Source organism: Cladophialophora carrionii, assembly GCF_000365165.1.
Source record: "Cladophialophora carrionii CBS 160.54 unplaced genomic scaffold supercont1.1, whole genome shotgun sequence".
NCBI lineage: Eukaryota > Fungi > Ascomycota > Eurotiomycetes > Chaetothyriales > Herpotrichiellaceae > Cladophialophora > Cladophialophora carrionii.
In genome coordinates this window covers 5,613,236-5,631,943 of record NW_008481816.1, presented here as the reverse complement: position 1 = coordinate 5,631,943, position 18,708 = coordinate 5,613,236, and the positions used below count along the sequence as shown (strand labels likewise).

Here is an 18,708-nt window from a genome sequence, read left to right as displayed (position 1 = left end):
AAGTGATCTGGGCTGCGGAGGCTGCGGAGGCTGCGTAGTCTGTCCTTGATCGCGAACGAGGCCTGAAGCAAAGGTCTGGTGTGATTGAGACCCCGAGGTCTGGCACGATTGAGAACCTGAGCTTTGGCGTGACTGAGAACCTGAGGTTCTGTATGATCGAGAGCCTGAGGGCTGGTGTGATTGAGAGCCTGAGGGTTGGTGTGATTGAGAGCCAGAGCTTTGGTATTGTTGAGAGCCTGAGGTCTGATATGATTGAGAACTTGAGGCTCGATATGATCGAGAACCTGAGGTCTGGTGTGATTGAGAACCGGGAAGAGTGAGTGAATTGAATTGTGAAGGCTGTAGAGCCTGTTCTTGATCGCCGAGAAGGTCTGAAGGTAAGGTAAGGTATGATTGGGAATCGGGAACCGCAAGTGATCTGAACTGTGAAAACTGCGCAGCGTGCTGTTGACCGCCAACGAGGCTTGAAGCTGAGTTTCGGGATGACTGAGGACCGGAAAGAGTAGAAGATCTGAACTGTGGAGGCTGCGAAGCTTGTTGTTGATCACTAACAAGGCTTGGAGCTGAGGTACGGTATGATTGAGAACGTGAAGGATCAACTGATCTGAATTGAGACGATTGTGACGCGTGGTGTACGTTGCCAGCAAGGGCTGACGCGGAGGTATGGTATGAGTGAGAACGCGAAGGCTCAAGTACTCTGAACTGAGGATCTTGCGAGGTGTGGGGTGTGTGGCCAGCAAGGACCGACGCTGAGGTATGGTGTGATTGAGGACGTAAAGGCTCAATTGATCTGAACTGAGAGGGTTGTGACGCGTGGTGTATGTTATCAGGAAGGACTGACGTTGACTTATGGTATGATTGAGGACGCGAAGGCTCAAGTGATCTGAACTGTGAGTCGAAGTTGCTGGGACGATTTTCTGAAACCTCGTTATTCTGACCACTCGGAGCAACAGCTGTGTGTGGGTGAATCAGGCTGCTAAAAGAGGTGGGTTGGACTGCGGTCTGCTGCTGAGAGTTGTATGTGCTTGCTTCGAAAGTATGAGAGGAAAAAAGTGTCTCGTTGTTCCCGAAATCCTGCGCGCTGAGCAGGTACTCTGTGGAAAGGGAACTCTCAGGCAGGGCTGGTAGGCTTGCAAGATCTGACGTCTGTAGATTTGAGTTGTTCTCGAGCGTCTGAGTGTCGAGTAGGAAATCTGTGTAAGAGAAATCTTCAAGCAGAGACGAGAAGTAGTCTGAGCTCTGTGCGTTCGAGTTGTTGGCTAGGAGCAAGGGATCAATAGGAAGATTGTCCAAGTCAATGTGACCATGAGGTGGAGATGTGTTGGTACGAGGGAATGTCTGCTGCCCAGAGTTGAAGACAGGTGCCGCATCATTGAGGGCAGCAAAGTCGTGGTCGAAAAAATATTCAGATTCACTTGTGCGCACCTCTCCGCTTGGCGGTGGTTGTTGTTGTCGTCGTCGTTGGCGGCCATGTTGGCTGTCGGAGTGAATCTCAGGTCACGGGATCAGGGTCGACGAGGCTGGACTTCCACGAAGCTAGGAGAAAAGGTTTCGCCTGGGCCGATCATGTCAGAAGTGCATTCAGGAGCAGAGATGTGGCTGTAAGAGATACCAGGATATTGACTTTCGTCTCGTCTGTCCTTCAGACTGAAGACAAAGAGGTGTGCACGAGAACCGTCAGTGCTAGGGGCAATGGACCTGGACTGGCTCGTGAACAGGCAGGTTTCCAGGTGCAGGAGGAGTTGCTGTCGTGTCTGAGGATCGTCTCGTTGATGACAAGGAGAAGCTAGGAAGTTGGCAATGACAATAAGAGGAAGTTGGAAACCAAGAAGGTCGTTCAAGAGCTTGGAAGGCAGGACAGTGAGATGGTCAGATGTTGTGTAAGTCAAGTTCAGAGGTGCGAATGAAGAGATTTTTATGTGTATGCGATCGAGGCGAAGCGTTTGAACCATAACGGCATTCTGCGCAGAGGAGCATTTCGTCGCCCAGCGGCGATGAGGTACTTCACTTCCTTTCACCAGGACCAGGAGATTTGACGGGTATGAGACCCTTTCGCGGGAGCCTCAGGGATGCGTGGTGCATCGATTGAGGATTATAATGAGACATCGACGGTGCCAGAAACTCAGCGTCTGTCCAGACACTCGGTCGGTTCATATGCCTCCATCACGGAGTGCGTGTGGAAGAGTCCAGGCGTCCAAGGGGCGCCGTCCACTTGGTGACTGAAGACTCTTAGTGAACCATGAACAAATGCCAATCATGGACCTGTTCAAGTCTTCTTCCACCGAACACGCCGAACCCATTGGGCCCACTTCTGGACATCTTCTCTCTGGCAGATGAGGTCGACGGTGTACCAATCTCGAGCAAGTTCTTCGTTCGAAGCCATTCGATGGACAAAGCTGTGGCAGGCCCGGCATAGCCATGCCACGCTGTTGAGTTGGTGCTCCTCATGCCAGTTCCTCTTCAGGACCTTTGCGTGGACTTGTTTTGGTATCAAATGATGGTAGGTCATTGGAACCCACTCCCTCTCACAAATCTCACAAGCATCGGTTCTGGTGTCTATCCACTTCGGCGGCGGAGTCGTCACAGCAGATATGTATCCTGAGAGCACAGGTGCCAGGAACGATTGGACGTCAGATCCGGGAGGCACGATGAGTCCATATGCTGTCAGGCTGTCGATTACATCTCCTGAGATGTGGCCAACGAGCTCCTCGAGGACAGTCAGAGTCAGGGGCAATGACCACTTCTCCGACAAAGCTTCGTTTCGGAGTAACTGATGCGAGAGATGCTGGAGTTGCTCAGGCAGACTACAGAAGATCTCCGTAGCTAGATAGTCAGAGAACTCAGCAAGCTCTGAAGGATCTGGCTCAGTGTGAGGGTTGGCAGCCTGGCTCGCTAGGGAGGTCTTCTTGGGCGATTTCTTTGGTCCTGTGGTGAGCTTCCCCACGACGGCCGAGAACAAACAGTCCCTGAACGCGTCATAGTTGTCATTGTCGTTGTCCGTCATTGGCATGGCATTCACAGATGGTGTCGGACCATCAATAGAGGAGGAATGAGGCAAGTTGAAGCTTTGACGCTAGCCACTTCCAGGAGGTAGGGCGAGCATATCCACGAGGCTGAGACGAGGCTGCGAACAAACATGGAGTACAACTTTGACTAATATTTAGACAGGAACAGGCTAGAGAAGGGGACAGACACCAGAAAGGTCTGCATGACTGGAAGCTCTGACACCAGGCCATTTCATTTGCAAAATAATCACAATCGAACACAGCCACCACCATTATGGGTATCATGGCACAGGCAAAGCCCATTGTTTCTCCACCAGAAAAGATAAATCCTGTGGTGAATTGTCTTCCCACCCACACAAGCGCGCTGCATGGAGAAGTCTCCATAATGGTCATCAGTCATTAGTTCCTACGCAGAGCAATGCGATGCCTCAAGTGCTTTTCTACCAGAACCCATTTGATCTCACAAATCTCTCCTGGTGCTCTTTCAAACTGGCCCAATGGACAAGTTCTTCCTCCTCAATCTCCTCGGGTGTCTGCAGCAAACCTCCTGTGTTGTTATCCGCAACACCTCGGAACCGGCCAGGCCCCAGTCGTTCGAGCTTGGAAAGGATGTCAAGGAAGACATGTAGGTATGCATTGACGCCCTCGGAGTCAAGCGTAGGCATGACACTCATTCGAGCACGTTTGGTCTCCAGAAGAGTTGAAGCGATGGTGCGGATCTTATTGCACTGAAACTTCCCGTTAGCTTTCCCGCTTGGAACATCGAGTCGATATGAACTTACGAAACTCATCCCATTGGGCTCCATATTGACTTGATTGATACTTTTCAGAAGAAGAGCCATGTCTCGAACAATGTCTTCCCGTTCGACAGCCATCATCTGTTCACCGGCATCCATCAAACTGTCGCTAGGAGTCCGACCTGCCATCTGGCGGTAACTGTGTTCCATACCTGTTGTTACAATTCCTGCTGTAGGAGAAGAGCTTGTGACGGACTTGTCAGAAGGGAATGTCAACTTGTCACGATCGACGATTTCATAGAGATTCCAGAACCTTTCGACGAGATATGATCGGGATGAGAGTTGAGTGGCGTAAATGTTGGCTTTCTGGATCTCGAACTGAATTGCTCTCTTTGATGGCAGCGAAAAGGACCCACGAGTACTGCCAGGGGTTTGAAGCGACTCAGCATCGGCTCCGTCGCGGTCATTGAACAGATGAGAATATGCCGACATGTCGGCCTGGGTGGGAGGCCACTCGCCAAATCCATTGGCCGGATTCAGTTGAAGTTCCTTCGGAGCATCCCGTGTCGCATCTTTGACGGTCTGCAGGGCGCGACGAATGATCTGTCGTTGACGGTCCCAGTCATAGACGTTGTTTGCGCCGAACGCCATTTCAAGAGCGGCCAAGAAATGGAATGCTCTGAAGACTTTGACGTTGAGATTGAATCCCACCATCTCTGAGACGACACCTCGAGGCTGAGGAAATATTTGCGATTCAGTAATGAATTCGTCATCGACCTCGACAGGTAACGGGGGCAGCATTTCGGCGTGTGAGACGGGCGGCATCAGCAGATCACCCTCAGCCTCGTCCAGCTGGCGAGCGGACATTGCACCGACAAACAGAAGCCAGAACAGCCGGCGCCCTGATTCCTGGTAAATGTGGTCGACTAGAGGGTACCGGGGCATATCACCGGGTCCATAGGGCGTTGCTGGAGTTTGGGATGGCCGGTGGATTTCTGGCCGATGGAACTGCAATTCGCGCATAATGATGGTACATTCGCCGAGATAGAGGCGCATACGGGGAATGTCCAAGGTATAACCGGCAGCTAGCCCAGTAAGATAGCTTGCGATGCCGTCGTAGAGGTTCATTGGCCGATCCATGTAGCCCAAGCCACGCGCCTCGACAAAAACCTGGTGGCATCGATCGATCAGAGCCCCAGCATTCGGAAACTGCGATTTGCCTGGCTCCGCAGTGAAGAGCTGCCTGGGTCTTCGGGGGAACGACGCGACCAGACATTCGACCATGGCCGCGAGCAATGCCAAGAAGTTGTGATTTGTTCTGTCTTCCCTCGCCTCGAAGGACCTGCGAAATGTCGGCTCGTGCGGAAGAGGTATCAGCGGGTGGATATAGGTGAAGTAGTCGTCCAACAGGATCTTCACCGTGTGCAAGTCGCATATCGACTCGGCAGACAAGGGGATGGGCGTCGATAGAGACGCCAGACTGTAGGCGGCGTCGTGGGTGGGGGAGCTTCTGGCCGCATCGAAGCTCCCACCATCGAGCTTTTGTCTCTTTATGGCTTCTGCATGTCTGTTGGGAGGCCCTCGGCGACGACTTGGTCGATCAAAGGTGCAGGGAATCTCGAGGGCAGCGCATGATTTACAGGGAGGACCGCTTTCATCGCACTATGCTCGTTGGTCAGCTGGCAGCTCCCCGAAGCGGACAACTGCACATACCTTGACTTTGCGAACGCTACAGCTGTCGCAAGCCTTTCTCAACCGGACTTTTGGCTCCGACGAGGGTGTACCTTGAGCCCTTGAGGGTTCTTTGGGTTGAGGTTCTGGCTCGGCGCGCGGAACAGGTAGAGGGACCTCGAACTGGTTTGCTGGGTAGCCTGAAGGGATTTGGTATGCGGTAGGATCTTCATATTTGTACGCGCTATTTGTGTCCTGCGGCTGCACCGACGGGTAGGCACTCGACTGGGAGATGGACGCCATCTCGAACGGCTTCCTAACGGCCAATATCTGGATGCAAGAGTGGACAATCCGCGGGTGAACGTCGGCACATATTATTTAGGCACAGGGTTCGAAGGGGTTTTGAGATGGGCGGTCGGCGTGGTCGGAAGCAGGGCGGCGGGTGACCTCGAATCCTCGATGGTGTGAGGAAGGAGGAAGCGGAGGTGGAGATTTGCAATCGAAGATCGAATGGCCGAGGAAGAGCGGAGGCCTGCGAGCCTGGGAGCCCGGCCACTCACACTCACCGTCACACTCACTGCCCAGGCAGTCCCCGTGCGCTCTCTGCGCGCCGTAATTAACTGCGCTTCTCGGGGACTGCGGGGAAGTGCGTGTCTTTCTGGGCCACTGCCACCACTGCGGCTCTGATAAACTGCCTTGGATCTGCCGATAGGTACGCAATTCGCAGGTTACGGATGGAGGTACGGAGTACCGTATACTGGAGAGCCTCCACAACAGTATGCAGCATAGGAGACGCGGAGACAGAGGAAGACAGCATACGAGTGGTGCGAGGGACCGAAGTAACCACAATTAGTGCCACCAATGCACCTCCAAGTCAGGGTCGAGTCAGCCAGCTCCAGATCGGTGGCACACCCACCGCGAGTGGCAATTTGTGCTTCTATCCCTGCTCTCATGGCCTGCTACATGTGGTTCTAGAACCGGCTGCAGAAGGCGAACGTTTCACGCGAATAAATTATTTATGCCAACCCTCCGTGCTATGAATGGTACGGTGTTTGCATGAAGCCGTATGGCAAGATTGACCACCACGACCTGAGTTTGCCTTCAAAATATGTGCAGCCATGAATATTTCCAAAACCTCCACGATCCAGAGGACAGAAGGGCTCGGGGTAAGTTGGCAGCCGTCGAAACGATGATTCCTCTGTCCTCCGATTTCCCCTCCAGCAATCACTGTCATAACATTGATAGAGTGAATACGGAGGACGTTTCAGTTTGAAAGAAGAAAGAGAGAAGAAGCAAAATTTCGCGTGGTGGAAATGAACTTGAGAGCGGCGCAAGGCTGAGGCTTGGCCACGAGGCTTCAAACCAGTCGCTATGATTGGCCCGTATTCTGTCACGTGAGATATGCTGCCTGTAGACTCGTCCCTCACCTGTTCTCGACATCGCTCATGGACGACTTCCTGCGATGACAAGACCCTCAGAAGCCCTTCCATAATGGCATCATCGGTATTGGATGTCGTCTGGCTGTACCCTCTCAAGGTGAGTCTGCAAATCTGGCAGGAGAAGCAAGGTCTGACCGGTTAACCTAGGGCATCCTCTACTTCATCCGACATCCCTACCTATTTCCTCTCTTCAAAGCTCGTCTCGTTCCTATATTCCTCCTCTCTGCCTTCATTTACGCCAACCTGTTCATCTGGGCGTATCTTCCGCAGGTTGCCTTCCTCGCCATCTTCCACGGACCAGGCGCCTGGCTGAATGCGACCTTTCTGGTACTGGGTGAAGGTGCCGCGATCGTCGCACTGCTCTTCGAAGCATTCTTCGTCGATGAAACACTGGTGGACACATTTGACGCTGTCCTGATCGATCAAGGGCTGGCGGATCTCGTGGGACAAGGTCGGCTTCTCGATCCTGCGGCCCCGAACTCGGTGCAAATGCTGGGGAAACCTACGACATCCGCCATCTACGCCCCATTCAGTCTCCGCCAGATTGTCGAGTTCGTAGTCCTCCTGCCACTCAATTTCATTCCTATTGTCGGTGTACCGATCTTCCTTGTTCTCACCGGCTACAGAGCAGGGCCCTTCCACCACTGGAGGTATTTTAAGCTGCTGGGCTACTCCAAGAAGGAAAGACAGGAATACATCCGGAATCGCCAGCTCAAATACACATGGTTCGGGGTCGTCACGTTGACACTGCAGCTTGTCCCGGTGCTGAGTATGTTCTTCCTGCTCACTTCTGCGGCAGGCAGTGCACTTTGGGCAGCAAAGATGGAAAAGGCTCGTCGGTCGCGTGACAATGCTACGATCTCAGGACCAGAGCCATATCAAGACAATGCGGCATGAATAGTTGAATCCAGTGACACATTGACTTGCTTCATCCCGCGTGCTTCTCCACAGCGTCAGCCACTTCCTCGAGGCTCTTCACAACAACAGTGGGTTCACGTCCCAACCGGTCCTGCCAACCCAACCCAGCTCGATCGACCCAAGCCGCTTGAAAGCCACAAGCTCTCGCGCCGACAACGTCGAAGGGGTTCCCCGATACTAACCATATTTTATCCTCCTGGCCAGCCCTGCCCACCTTTTCAGCAAGGAAGCGGTACACCTCCGGCGCTGGTTTGAAAGCCCGTACAGCGTCCACAGAGACAACATCCTGGAAGACTGAGGTGTTGAGATCTTGCGATCTGTTGACGGAGTTCGCCACCATTGTCTTCGTCCCATTTGAAAACACCACGCATTTGATGCTAGAGTTGTTCTCGAGCCGCTTCAATGCTGGGTTGACATCGGGAAAGGTTGAAAGATGGTCGTACGCATCCATGAGCTTCTGGATGTCCTGGTCACCGAGACTGACGGCATGCTCTGCTAGCGCATGCAAGAGTGATTTGCGGGTCACGACCGAGAAATCCTCATAATGTTCTCCCGGTCTATCAGCGGCTGACTCTAGCAAACAAGCTGGAGAGACCTACTCATGCTGTTCAGCCTCCAGGTATATTCGAGCTGATATTTTCTCCATACTGCAGCGATTGAGTTCGCTTTCTCTTGGCCAAAGTGCGAAGCTAATTCCTTCGCAATGCTCTCTGTCGACAACAAGGTGCCGTAGAGATCGAAGGCAACGACAATCTCACCCATTATGCTTGCTTTGAAGCCCACGCAGTCGTGCGGCACGCGGCAGATTCCTCGACTTCTGTATACAGTGAGTTGCTTACCTGAAATGAGAGCCAAAGAGATTTCATTAGAGATGAGTTGTCCAAAAGTAACAGAACTCAGAGGCCGGATGGAAACCCGATAGCGGGACATGGCCTCGATTCCAAATCAGCCAAGCCCCCAATGTTTTCCCCACAGACCTTGCCAAAAAAGTGACGCAATGCGAAGGTCAACTCGTAACTCGTACTGAGAGAGTCTACCGACGTGAGAGCCTCAGCAACCCATCTCAGCTCCTGTGACTGGCCTGAACCCTGGAAGCCCAAAGACAGCAGGTTTCGATGCCCAGATAGAGGGGTATCCCGCGCGGGCCTGGGTCTTTCTCTACTCTGTAGTCCTGCCCCTTGTCTTCGCTCACTTATCACGTATCGACTTCAGGTTTGTCATAAAGTCCTCATATGCCAACGCCACTGTAGGCAAATCGTGTTTCTTCAGCATATCCTCTTTCTGGGCGCGTCGGCGCAGGATACCACACTCGGTCAGAACCCCGTTGTAGAGCATGGCTGAAGTCACCACAGGACCACTGTGACAATCTCCCATTGCCATCTAACCGTTTCCCCCCCTGTGGTAGCGTATCGCCATATGTAGGAAGAAACCACCAGCAGGCATGACCAAAATAACACCAACCAAGGGCAAGATCCGCCCCATCGTTCGCTGGGGCACTCCGATCCTCCATCGTGTAGTGAGGGAGGTCGCTTTTGCTGAGCTTGACACTCCAGACCTGGATGCCCTGATCGCGGACATGTTCGCTACGATGTACGCGGCCGATGGCGTCGGCCTGGCCGCCAACCAAGTCGGTGTCGATTTGAAGGTGTTTGTGTACGACCTTATGGATCTGAAAGGCCAGAGGAGCCGGGGCGTGGTTTGCAATCCCGTGGTGCAGACGCGCAACAGCCCGCAGGAGGGCGGCGGCCATCATCATGCGAAGCGTGAACAGCAGCAGCAGCAGCAGCAGCAGCAGCAGCAGCAGAGCATGACGGAGGGGTGCCTCTCGTATCCGGGCGTCTCCGCCTCGGTGGCACGCCCTCGCTCAATCACGGTCCGTGGAATCGATCAACGCGGCAGGGCTGTTGAAATCGACGCCGACGGGTTGTTGGCGCACATCTTGCAGCACGAGGCCGACCACCTCAACGGCATCGTCTATGGCGATCGTGTCTCATCGCCGGAAGTGAGACAGAGGATGGACATCGACTACCAGGAGCTAGAGAGGAAGATGGCCTATCCCGAGAATTGGCCCGAGACCGGGACGAAGCAGAGGTGGATAATCTAGCTTGGGAGTCTATCGAAGCTCCCGGCAGCCGAGGCTGCAGCTACGCGGACTCTATTGACAATGGAACAAAGCAGCAGCTCGCTTGCGAAGGTCATGGTTGACTACTCTCCACTACCTTGTTTTCCCCTGTGTCATGATATTAGAAGCAGCCGCTCCAGACGCCGATTCAGGCCTGTGCGGCCAATCTTCTGTTACACGCCTTACTGCGGCGGCATCTCGCTCTGCACTACTGCTCCTTCGGCTGCCAACGTGGCGTAATAAAGCTCCGTCTCCGCGCAGATGACCATCCTGCCTTTCCCCGCAAAGTTGAAGTTCGCCGACGTGGTGCCCAAGAAGATCTTGCCTAACAGCGTGCCCGAGGGATTGTACACGACCACCCCATCACCCACCCCAGAATACACATTGCCGTCTGTGTCGCAGTGCACGCCGTCGGGAATTCCGGGACTCACATAGCTAAAGAGTTTGCGGTTCGACCACGTCCCATCCTCGAGGACAGTGTATTGGTAGCTAGGTGCAGATCGCAAGTTGTCAGTCAATACATCTTTGCGCACAGAAGCACGAACGAGAACGAGTGTGGGGTGATCCCTCAGGGCTTTACTCACATAGAGGCTGGGGCTGTCATGTTATACCCGAAATTCGAATATTGGGCGCCTGTGTCGGTCACGTAGGCGTAAGACCCATTGGGAGAGAATGTAATGCCTAGCAGTCACATTAGCCAGTCCCTCGTGGCCAAATATCCGATCTGAATGCATGCGGCAAAGCACTCAGAATTCAAAGGCAATGAACGTACCGTTAGGTAACTCAAACCCATCCGCCACCGTCGTGACTGCGCCTGTTGAAGGATTGAACCTGTACACTTGGTTTGGCAGTTCTGGGGACGGTCGGAAGTCTTGGAGGTAGCCGTAGAGAGTATCGGTGAAGTATACATCGCCATTGCGGGGGTTCACCGCAACGTCGTTCAACGAGTTCCATTGACGACCGAAGTAGTTGTTGACAAGGACTGTCACGAGCATCAATTCAATGAACTGTCCGAAAGACCCCGAGGGGTCCCCAGGGCGTCCACTTACTAGAGGTGTTGTATGGGGGCTCTGGGTTCATAACGTACAGAGCGGGTGCTGTATTGTTGCCTTGACCCTCCCCAGTAAAGAGAAGTTGACCACGATATAGAGTCGCTCCTGCATGGCTCGTTAGGCTCTCGGGAGACAATAGAACGGGAAGTTCGCTAGAGGGAGATGCGGACCATTGGAATTGATCACTGGTGGCGTAGCATTCACCGTCTGGACTTGAACCTGTCCGCTGGCATTTCGCATGGATGCTACCGCAGCAGCTTGACTCAACGCAATCTTTTGGATGATATTGGACTTGTTCAGACCCGTACCAGCGGCCGCAGCTCCAGCATTTTGCACAAAGAAGACCTCGTCCTGCAAAGACGTCAAATGGGGACCTGGTATTTCGGAGTTTGAGAGGAACGTCAATAAAGGAAAGGCGACCGCGACCACGACCTCAGTCGTGTCCGCGCAGACGATTGTCCATTCCACCATGAACTCTCAACATAAGGCCAACTTACGGTCGGAGGGTACCTGTAATAGGACGTCAGTTCTTCGTTCATGCCAAAACAAGGAGCCAGCGAGACTCTCGCACTTACCAGACAACAGCTTCGTGGAAAAGTGGGTTGGTCCCTTGACTGGCAAGGACGGTCAACGTAGGGTTTGGCCCGATTATATCGTAGAAAGCACTGGAATCGCGTCAGAAGCGTCCCATCTCCACTAGAGCTGAGGAGCAGGGGAAGGTTAAGTAGACCAGAACAGCCAACTCGACCTGAGAAGGTGGCCTTCCCAACATCCGCTTCGTTGATGAGGGCAACTTACTCATCGTAGACATGGAAAGGTTTGTCTAGGGCCTCTTCCAGCGTGATTCCAGGTGGCACAAAGATCTTGGAACACGATTAGGAAGTCGAACAGGACTGCAGCTTTCGTGCCTTACCGTCGTCAGGTTGGACTGCGAAGGAGGAGGAACCGGTCTCAGGACATTGAAGCTCCGTTGATCTACCACTAGAACTTGACTAGAGTCGGACTGGGCTGTTGCCAAAGTGATAAGAGAAGCGAGACCGCTGAAGAGCGGCGGAAGTTGCATGATGGCCAGACTGTGTCTGCAAACTGCGTATCGGCGTATGTGGAAATGGGCTGAAAGCTTTGAGCAAGCATTCTGGCAGCTATTTAAGCTCCTTCGTTCCTGGCGCTGGCTGTCGAGACCTTGTCATCCCATGCACGCTGAACCCCGCAGACCGCAGACCGAGTCGTCATTTTCCTCGAGCTCTGGGTGATGGGCGCGTGATGCGAAGCTCACCCCGGCGCTGTCTTGACGATCATTGGTAGCTAAAGACGAGATCTGACTGCTTCCATACCTCGCTGTTCCTGGCCTGACCCCGCACTGTGCAATCAGGCGTCATGTTTTCACCAAGCTGTGACCCATCTTTGAGCTGTCCTAGCACTCAGTAGGTAGCAGAGAAGGCCTCCAATGAACCGAAGCAGGGAGCAGCTAGGACAAGCAAGAGGAGTGTATGCGCAACTTTCATTGGTTCATCAGGACGTGCATCGGCGCAAATCCGGCCGAAGCCGATATGCGGGGAAAACAGCCGAAGGTGCCCTTTGTGCGTGCACGTGCGTGCGCGTGCGTGCCAGCCAAGTTTGAACGGGCCTCTACCTCGTACCTCGTACTATGGAACTGGGTGTCACTGGTCGCTCTTATTGCTGATGCCAATCCTCCGCAACAAGCGCCGCAAAATCGCCGGAAATCCTAGTGAGCCCGACATCCCGAAGACGTCTCTGTTGCACTGTCAAGTTCCTGCGCATCATGTACATGTTCACTTCCTCAAGCTACTTCCCATGTTCATAGAAAGGAACCTCCTCCTCTCCTCGGCCGTGAGAGTGGACGTAACATAATCGCGTGGATTTTCTTTGGGAACTCCTTTTTGACCCATTCTTCCACCTTGGCAGGAGTAACCTTATGCCATGCAATATCCAGGTCCTTCGAGACCTTGTCTTTCAACAAATCAAAGGTGCCAAGCCATCCTCCGTCCTCCGGGGCTTGTCCGCCTTCGAAGAAGGCCGCCGCCATCCTGCTCTTCTCCTCTTCGGCACGCTTTAACGCTCGGTCTATGCCGTTGACCATGGCTTGTTTGTTGTAGCTCTGAGGCTTCATCCAGTTTGCTACCGTGCGATAGTCCAACTGGAATCCACCTTCGTCGTAAGTAGGAGAGCCTTTGGGTCCTTCATCAAAGCATATGTACAACTCATGGAAACTGTGGGCAATGTTCCTTTTGGCACCTTCGCGGAACATCTGGTCCTTTTCGTATGCGTTCAAGCATCCTTTTGCCCTTGGACGCTTCGGCGGCGGGCCTTTGAACAAGTCCTTTTCCTCTTCTGTGAGTTCATTTTCAGGTCGACGAGGCAAAAGTACTCGTTCCGGGGTGGGGCGGGGGTCTCGCAGTTGGCTTCGATCCCATTCGAACTCAAGATCTTTCCTCGTCCTTTTCCTAGAAACCTGAGGCTCATTCAAGCTGCTTTGGTCTTTGGGCTCGTTTTCTTCACGTGCCTGCTTCAGGTTGGTGGCATTGCCTTCGTCGCGCTTTTGATGGCCAGGCATGCGTCTCTTCTCGGTCCCCGAAGCGTCCAGCTTCGTCTTCTCTGCATTAGCTTGTTTGCTGTGGTTGCCTTCCGTGGTCGACTTGTCGACTTCTGCACCGCCACGGCAGGTAGTCCTGAGGTGGGGTTGACAGTTTCTTTGTTTGCAGGGTCGTGCAATTCATTGCGCTTGAAGGTCAGGCGCTTTGTCGCATTGCCGGTGGCTTGATCATTTGCCTTGCCTGAATGTTTTCCATTACGGAGCACGACCATGGTTGAAGAACGTCTGATGGGTTATGAGAACTTGTACAAGTATTCATCTGATTCGGTGAGAGATCTCAGTCACAGCAAATCGTGACGGGACCGGCAGTCTTGTAGCAGAAAGCAGGCGAGAGCTGGCTCCGGACGCGAACTGGTTACATGTACCAAGCCAGCCCGCGTCAGAGCGATGATGTCATGGGGGTACGCGAAGTCACGTGGAGCACCTACGGGCGGAAGTTTTCCCTTCGTCCTTCGATCTTCGCTTAACGGTCGTGCAAAGGACGAAGTAGACGACTCATACGACTCCTACGAGCCCGCACGACTCTCGATGGCATTGAGATATATTGATTGAATAAGGGGAGTCGAATGCCTGATCAATAGAAGTCACTTACCAGCCACATCGAACGGCAATGGCCAAAGAATCTCTCATCGCCATGACCAAGCGGCTCAGGTCTGCTTTTGTTGCTTAAGACAATCTTGTAACAAACTTGATTCCATTTCCAACATTGCGTTGAACCAGTATTGCAACGGCGCAGGGCCTACACGGTACGGATTCGTACAGTTGACAACGAAAGCATGTCCTTCAACCGATCTCAGGGGCCGAAGCGAGGACCTTCAGGCCGTGGAAAGCTATACAATTATGCATCGTCGTCATCATTTACAAATCAATTCGCCGAAAAGAAGTTCGACCCTGAGAGCGGACAGGTTTACTCTGAAGTCGAGGTTCGCGCAAGTCGTACCAAGCATCTGGATTGGATCCGCGAGTTCAGTACGCCCCGTGCGGTCATAAAACCTGCGCCGAGTGCCAAGGGTGCTCGTTCTCTGGCGGATGTGGCAAGGGCCAAAGTGGTCACAGAGTTCTCCAACCTAGCACCAGAACACTTTGCGAGCATACCGTGGACGATGGCGGAGAACATCTGGGAACACGTAGTGGCAACGTATGGCCCGCTGTACCGCCGCCACAAGACAACATAAATAACATCTGTATAGGCGAGCTGAAACCTTCCATGCGTGGAGAACTCTCGCCGCAGTGTATTCCGAGGCGGAGGAGTTCGGGCAACGGCGCTATCGATACTTCATACGCCTCAAGCAACCATCGCTGCCATTGACGGATTACTACAGGGGCATCGCATCCCCCGAGTTGAAATGGCTCACCTGTCTTCGAGTCTGCCCCCAGCAGCTGCTCACCCAAGATCTCGTGTCCGTCCACACAATCACGAATCTTGCAGTTCTCGACGTTTCTAACACGGGCAATGAGTACAGCGAAGTCGGCTCGAGCTTCGACGAACGACTCATGTTGTCATGGACACAACTTGCGGCCTCAGGGCAAGCATTCCAGCACCTCCGGGTTCTGATGTTTGGCTGGCAAGCAACCTTGGACCGATGGATATTCAAATATACGCAACGTTTCCCGTCTCTTTGCCATATCATTGTAACTGATTGTCCACACATGCATCAAAAGAACAGGGCTGTGTGGGAGAAGGCCTCTCAAACAGCGGGGTGGGAAGCGAGACACGCAAAGCGGAGTGCTAAAAGCCTCCGACCTATAATCAGAAGCGAACACTTCCACGCTGGCTCAATATCAGGGTGCTACTACGAGAGTCAAGACTTGTTCAGCCAGTTGGCCCACAGCAGACGACCCATTCTTACGCAGCAACTTCCGATACTTGAGATCTGGTTGGGGACTCCACGTCCATGGTCACATATTGTCGACGATTTCCCTGGTACGTACGCTCCTTGATGCCTCGAAATTGTATCTTGACAATCCCAAATTGCTCATGTGGAGAGGAATCTCGTCTCCCCCTTTGTTTTTGAGCTGGTTCCCCAACACTTGGTCGTACTGGGCTTGGTTCTGACGGCTCTCTAGGCCATCGGACGATCTGGTTCGACAGGGTTTCTACGCCGAGGCAGATGGGCACGGAGGAGATAGGAGTGGGCAGCAATTGTGAGCAACCAAAGAGGAGCAGGAATGAAGAACAGGCAGCTCCAGGAACGGCATCACCTCCACCAAAGCGTGGCCCAACGACCAGACCTGCGATGAGGCCGGTGCGCAAGAATCTGGCGGACATGCTTCAGGAATTCAAGGCTTGAGTATGTACAACTGCATCGCAAGTGTGTCCAGAGAGGTCATAGAGGGTAGTATGCTTATATGTGAAGACAATTGCACACGGATCTACGAATCTCCTCGAACGTGTTTAGATATAGTCGTCGGTTATCGTGGGCTCGGGGCCTGCCTGTCGCTGGCGCCTTCAGCTTCTCTTGACTGTGGCACTGAGACAGGCAATGACGTCCACGTCTCGTAGCAAATGACGGGGCACAAGACCCTCTACTGCGTTCTGGGAGACCCTCACATGATTTGCTCCGCTGTGAAGACACGAGAGATTATCATTTTCTAGATCTCTCACTCGTCGGCCATCACCACGAAGCAGCTGAAGCAGTCAAGCTGCCATCAAACATCACACCACTTCTGCGGCCGAAGTTGCGCCCCCGCGGCCAATTGAGCCACGAACTCGTCTCCACTTCGACCTCCATTCCATCGCTCGCTTGCTCGATCGCAGCCTGCCGCCAGCGAGATACGAACTGATACATTGTGCCCAGGCAATATGTCGACGCCCGGCCGGGACCCACCGGTAAATAGCCCTCCTTCAGCAGCTATATCTTCGCGGTCCAGCATGGAGTCGCCGTCCACCGGCAGCAGAACACCTTCCCTACGCATTCCGTCTATGCCCAGTGCGGCGGCCCAACATCGTCAGAGCTTCCACGAACTACGAGGCCATCCTCCCTCACCACGGTCCTCAAGACAGCCGTCTCTATCCCACATTGCCGTACAGGACCTGATTGACAATCCGCCCATGCGGAACCCAGACCCCAGGTTCGCGGGGAGGAATTGGCAGGAAGTCAAGGTCAAAGAGTTGGTCAACCCAGATGATTTGAGGTTTGTCGAGATTGACACCGCCGTTGAGGCTGCCACAAATGTACGTTAGCGCATCCACTCCTTGGGCGGAACTGGTACTGACCACAATAGCTACTCATTGAGTCAGGCGCCCCGGTTGTCCTCATCCGCGAGCAGGCCGGGTCGCCCGTCATTGGGACATTCGACCACCGAGATCTCAACGCCTACCTCTTGCTTGTGGTGGGCCTGCTACGGCCCGAAGACGGAGAACATGCCCAGGAATTCCTCGAGCTGGCACAGCGTGCGCGGGAAGGCAAGCGTATTCACCTGCGAGAAATCCAGGATCTGAGCAAGAAGGAGCCGTTGACGTTTCTGGACGAGAACTCGGACCTGATCAAGGCGATTGAGACGTTCGGCAAGGGAGTCCACCGCGTGGTGGTGAGGAATGAGACCACCAAAGAAGCCACCGGCCTGCTCAGCCAGAGTCGCCTGATCAGGTTTCTCTGGGAAAATGGCAGGAGTTTCCCCGTGCTCGACCAACTGTACCTCCAGAATTTACGCGACCTGAAGATTGGGTCCAACGACGTGGTGGCCATCAAGTATGTTGCAATGGTATCCCCCATACTGCCATCCTGACTGACATGCTTTCTACCTTTAGTGGCGACCGGCCTCTCTTTGAGGCGCTCACTCTCCTTCTAAACGAGGGCGTCTCCTCGCTCCCGGTCATCGACCACAATTACAACGTCATTGGCAACATCTCGAACGTCGATGTCAAGCTTCTCACAAAATCCTCCTCCCTGCCACTTCTGCGGAACACCTGCATTCACTTTATCACCGTCATCCTCTCCACCCGGGGAATGTACGAGGGAAAGGATTCCTTCCCCGTCTTCCACGTCACCCCCCTCTCCACACTCGCTCACACAGTTGCGAAACTTGTCGCCACCAAATCGCACAGGATGTGGATCACCGAACCCGTCTCGCCATCCTCCTCCGGCCCGCCTACTCCGTCCTTACATTCTGCGACCCTGGTTCCCACATCCAGCCACTCGTCATCACTCTCGCAAGCCAGCGGCGCAGGGCATGTCTTGACGCCTCCCGTCGCCACGACGACCCCTTCGTCAGATCCGTTCTCGACCTCGCCCGGCACAGTGGTAGATTCCTCGCCAAAGCCGCCGTTCATAGCACCTACAGGCCCGTCCATCTCCGCCTCATCATTACCCGGCGCGCGCATCTCAGGTCGGCTGGTCGGCGTCGTCTCCTTGACCGATATCCTCATCTTGTTTGCCCGCGCGGGTGGTCTCGTGGATGTGGCAGACCCGAGCGAGATCAGGATGCGCCGCCGACGAAGTAGTTCCAGCAGTGTCAGGAGAAGTATGGATCTGGGACAACGGCCCAGCGTCAGCAGTGGGAACAGCGGGCTCCGACCGAGCGGGGAGTTGTCGCGAAAAGGAAGTTCGGCCAAGGGGTGAGATGGGAAATTGAGGCATGATGCCTCCCATTTCGTTCGTGGCAACAGTAACGGCGTCCAATTGAAAAAAAAGGAGTATCGTCCTGCGATTAGAGGAAGGCCGCTGAGTCCTGAAATGCCATCATACGCGGTCGGTCAGACTGCTTGGGAGCGTTGTCTACCTCACTCATCGGACTGGACCGATTGAACCGAGTCACAGCCACACACTTGTATGGCGCTCGTCGCCCCTCATACTCCGTACAGTGTCAACGGCATGGGGCGGCGCGGGAACCTGGGATATCGGCGCAGACGACGACGCAGCAGCAGCAGCAGCGGCGGCGGCAGAAGTCCACTAAAAGTCAAAGATAGAAACCTGAATACGCTTACCTACAGTAGATACCAGCCCGAACCAAGACGAGTTTTTTGAACGTTCATATGGAGGGCACCTCTGACTGAGCCATTGCAGTTTGGTTAACCGGCGTGTGCCTTCGTGTACGTGTACAGTGTACACGTATGTTTTCGTGTCCGACGTTCTCGCCCGTCAAGACTTGAACCCATTCATCATCTTCGATTCACTGCTGCCACACAATCACGGTCCCAGATGACGAGC

General features: G+C 53.9%; 9 protein-coding genes across 9 annotated transcripts; 4 read left to right on the top strand and 5 right to left on the bottom strand.

Annotated features, from left to right (window-relative positions):
- Positions 1–2,266: 2,266 nt before the first annotated feature.
- G647_02029 (uncharacterized protein) lies at positions 2,267–3,004 on the bottom strand (the record flags this gene model as incomplete). The annotated part of the gene is made up of 1 exon (XM_008725428.1): positions 2,267–3,004. One exon carries the CDS (start codon positions 3,002–3,004, stop codon positions 2,267–2,269), a length of 738 nt encoding a protein of 245 aa, XP_008723650.1.
- Positions 3,005–3,445: 441 nt separating this feature from the next.
- On the bottom strand, positions 3,446–5,716 carry G647_02028 (uncharacterized protein; the record flags this gene model as incomplete). Its single annotated transcript, XM_008725427.1, has 3 exons — positions 3,446–3,739; positions 3,788–5,404; positions 5,456–5,716. 3 exons carry the CDS (start codon positions 5,714–5,716, stop codon positions 3,446–3,448), a joined length of 2,172 nt encoding a protein of 723 aa, XP_008723649.1.
- A 1,188-nt stretch (positions 5,717–6,904) lies between these two features.
- G647_02027 (uncharacterized protein) lies at positions 6,905–7,749 on the top strand (the record flags this gene model as incomplete). The annotated part of the gene is made up of 2 exons (XM_008725426.1): positions 6,905–6,949; positions 7,000–7,749. The coding sequence occupies 2 exons, from the start codon at positions 6,905–6,907 to the stop codon at positions 7,747–7,749; spliced, it is 795 nt and encodes a 264-aa protein (XP_008723648.1).
- Positions 7,750–7,780: 31 nt separating this feature from the next.
- G647_02026 (haloacid dehalogenase, type II) lies at positions 7,781–8,532 on the bottom strand (the record flags this gene model as incomplete). Its single annotated transcript, XM_008725425.1, has 2 exons — positions 7,781–8,319; positions 8,370–8,532. 2 exons carry the CDS (start codon positions 8,530–8,532, stop codon positions 7,781–7,783), a joined length of 702 nt encoding a protein of 233 aa, XP_008723647.1.
- A 679-nt stretch (positions 8,533–9,211) lies between these two features.
- Positions 9,212–9,874, top strand: G647_02025 (peptide deformylase; the record flags this gene model as incomplete). The annotated part of the gene is made up of 1 exon (XM_008725424.1): positions 9,212–9,874. The coding sequence occupies one exon, from the start codon at positions 9,212–9,214 to the stop codon at positions 9,872–9,874; it is 663 nt and encodes a 220-aa protein (XP_008723646.1).
- A 200-nt stretch (positions 9,875–10,074) lies between these two features.
- On the bottom strand, positions 10,075–12,007 carry G647_02024 (uncharacterized protein; the record flags this gene model as incomplete). The annotated part of the gene is made up of 9 exons (XM_008725423.1): positions 10,075–10,381; positions 10,477–10,573; positions 10,665–10,874; positions 10,942–11,049; positions 11,115–11,295; positions 11,442–11,454; positions 11,520–11,609; positions 11,743–11,807; positions 11,858–12,007. 9 exons carry the CDS (start codon positions 12,005–12,007, stop codon positions 10,075–10,077), a joined length of 1,221 nt encoding a protein of 406 aa, XP_008723645.1.
- A 756-nt stretch (positions 12,008–12,763) lies between these two features.
- On the bottom strand, positions 12,764–13,519 carry G647_02023 (uncharacterized protein; the record flags this gene model as incomplete). The annotated part of the gene is made up of 1 exon (XM_008725422.1): positions 12,764–13,519. One exon carries the CDS (start codon positions 13,517–13,519, stop codon positions 12,764–12,766), a length of 756 nt encoding a protein of 251 aa, XP_008723644.1.
- An 815-nt stretch (positions 13,520–14,334) lies between these two features.
- On the top strand, positions 14,335–15,849 carry G647_02022 (uncharacterized protein; the record flags this gene model as incomplete). The annotated part of the gene is made up of 3 exons (XM_008725421.1): positions 14,335–14,696; positions 14,749–15,482; positions 15,626–15,849. 3 exons carry the CDS (start codon positions 14,335–14,337, stop codon positions 15,847–15,849), a joined length of 1,320 nt encoding a protein of 439 aa, XP_008723643.1.
- Positions 15,850–16,361: 512 nt separating this feature from the next.
- G647_02021 (uncharacterized protein) lies at positions 16,362–18,120 on the top strand (the record flags this gene model as incomplete). The annotated part of the gene is made up of 3 exons (XM_008725420.1): positions 16,362–16,733; positions 16,784–17,250; positions 17,310–18,120. The coding sequence occupies 3 exons, from the start codon at positions 16,362–16,364 to the stop codon at positions 18,118–18,120; spliced, it is 1,650 nt and encodes a 549-aa protein (XP_008723642.1).
- Between the last annotated feature and the right edge of the window lie 588 nt (positions 18,121–18,708).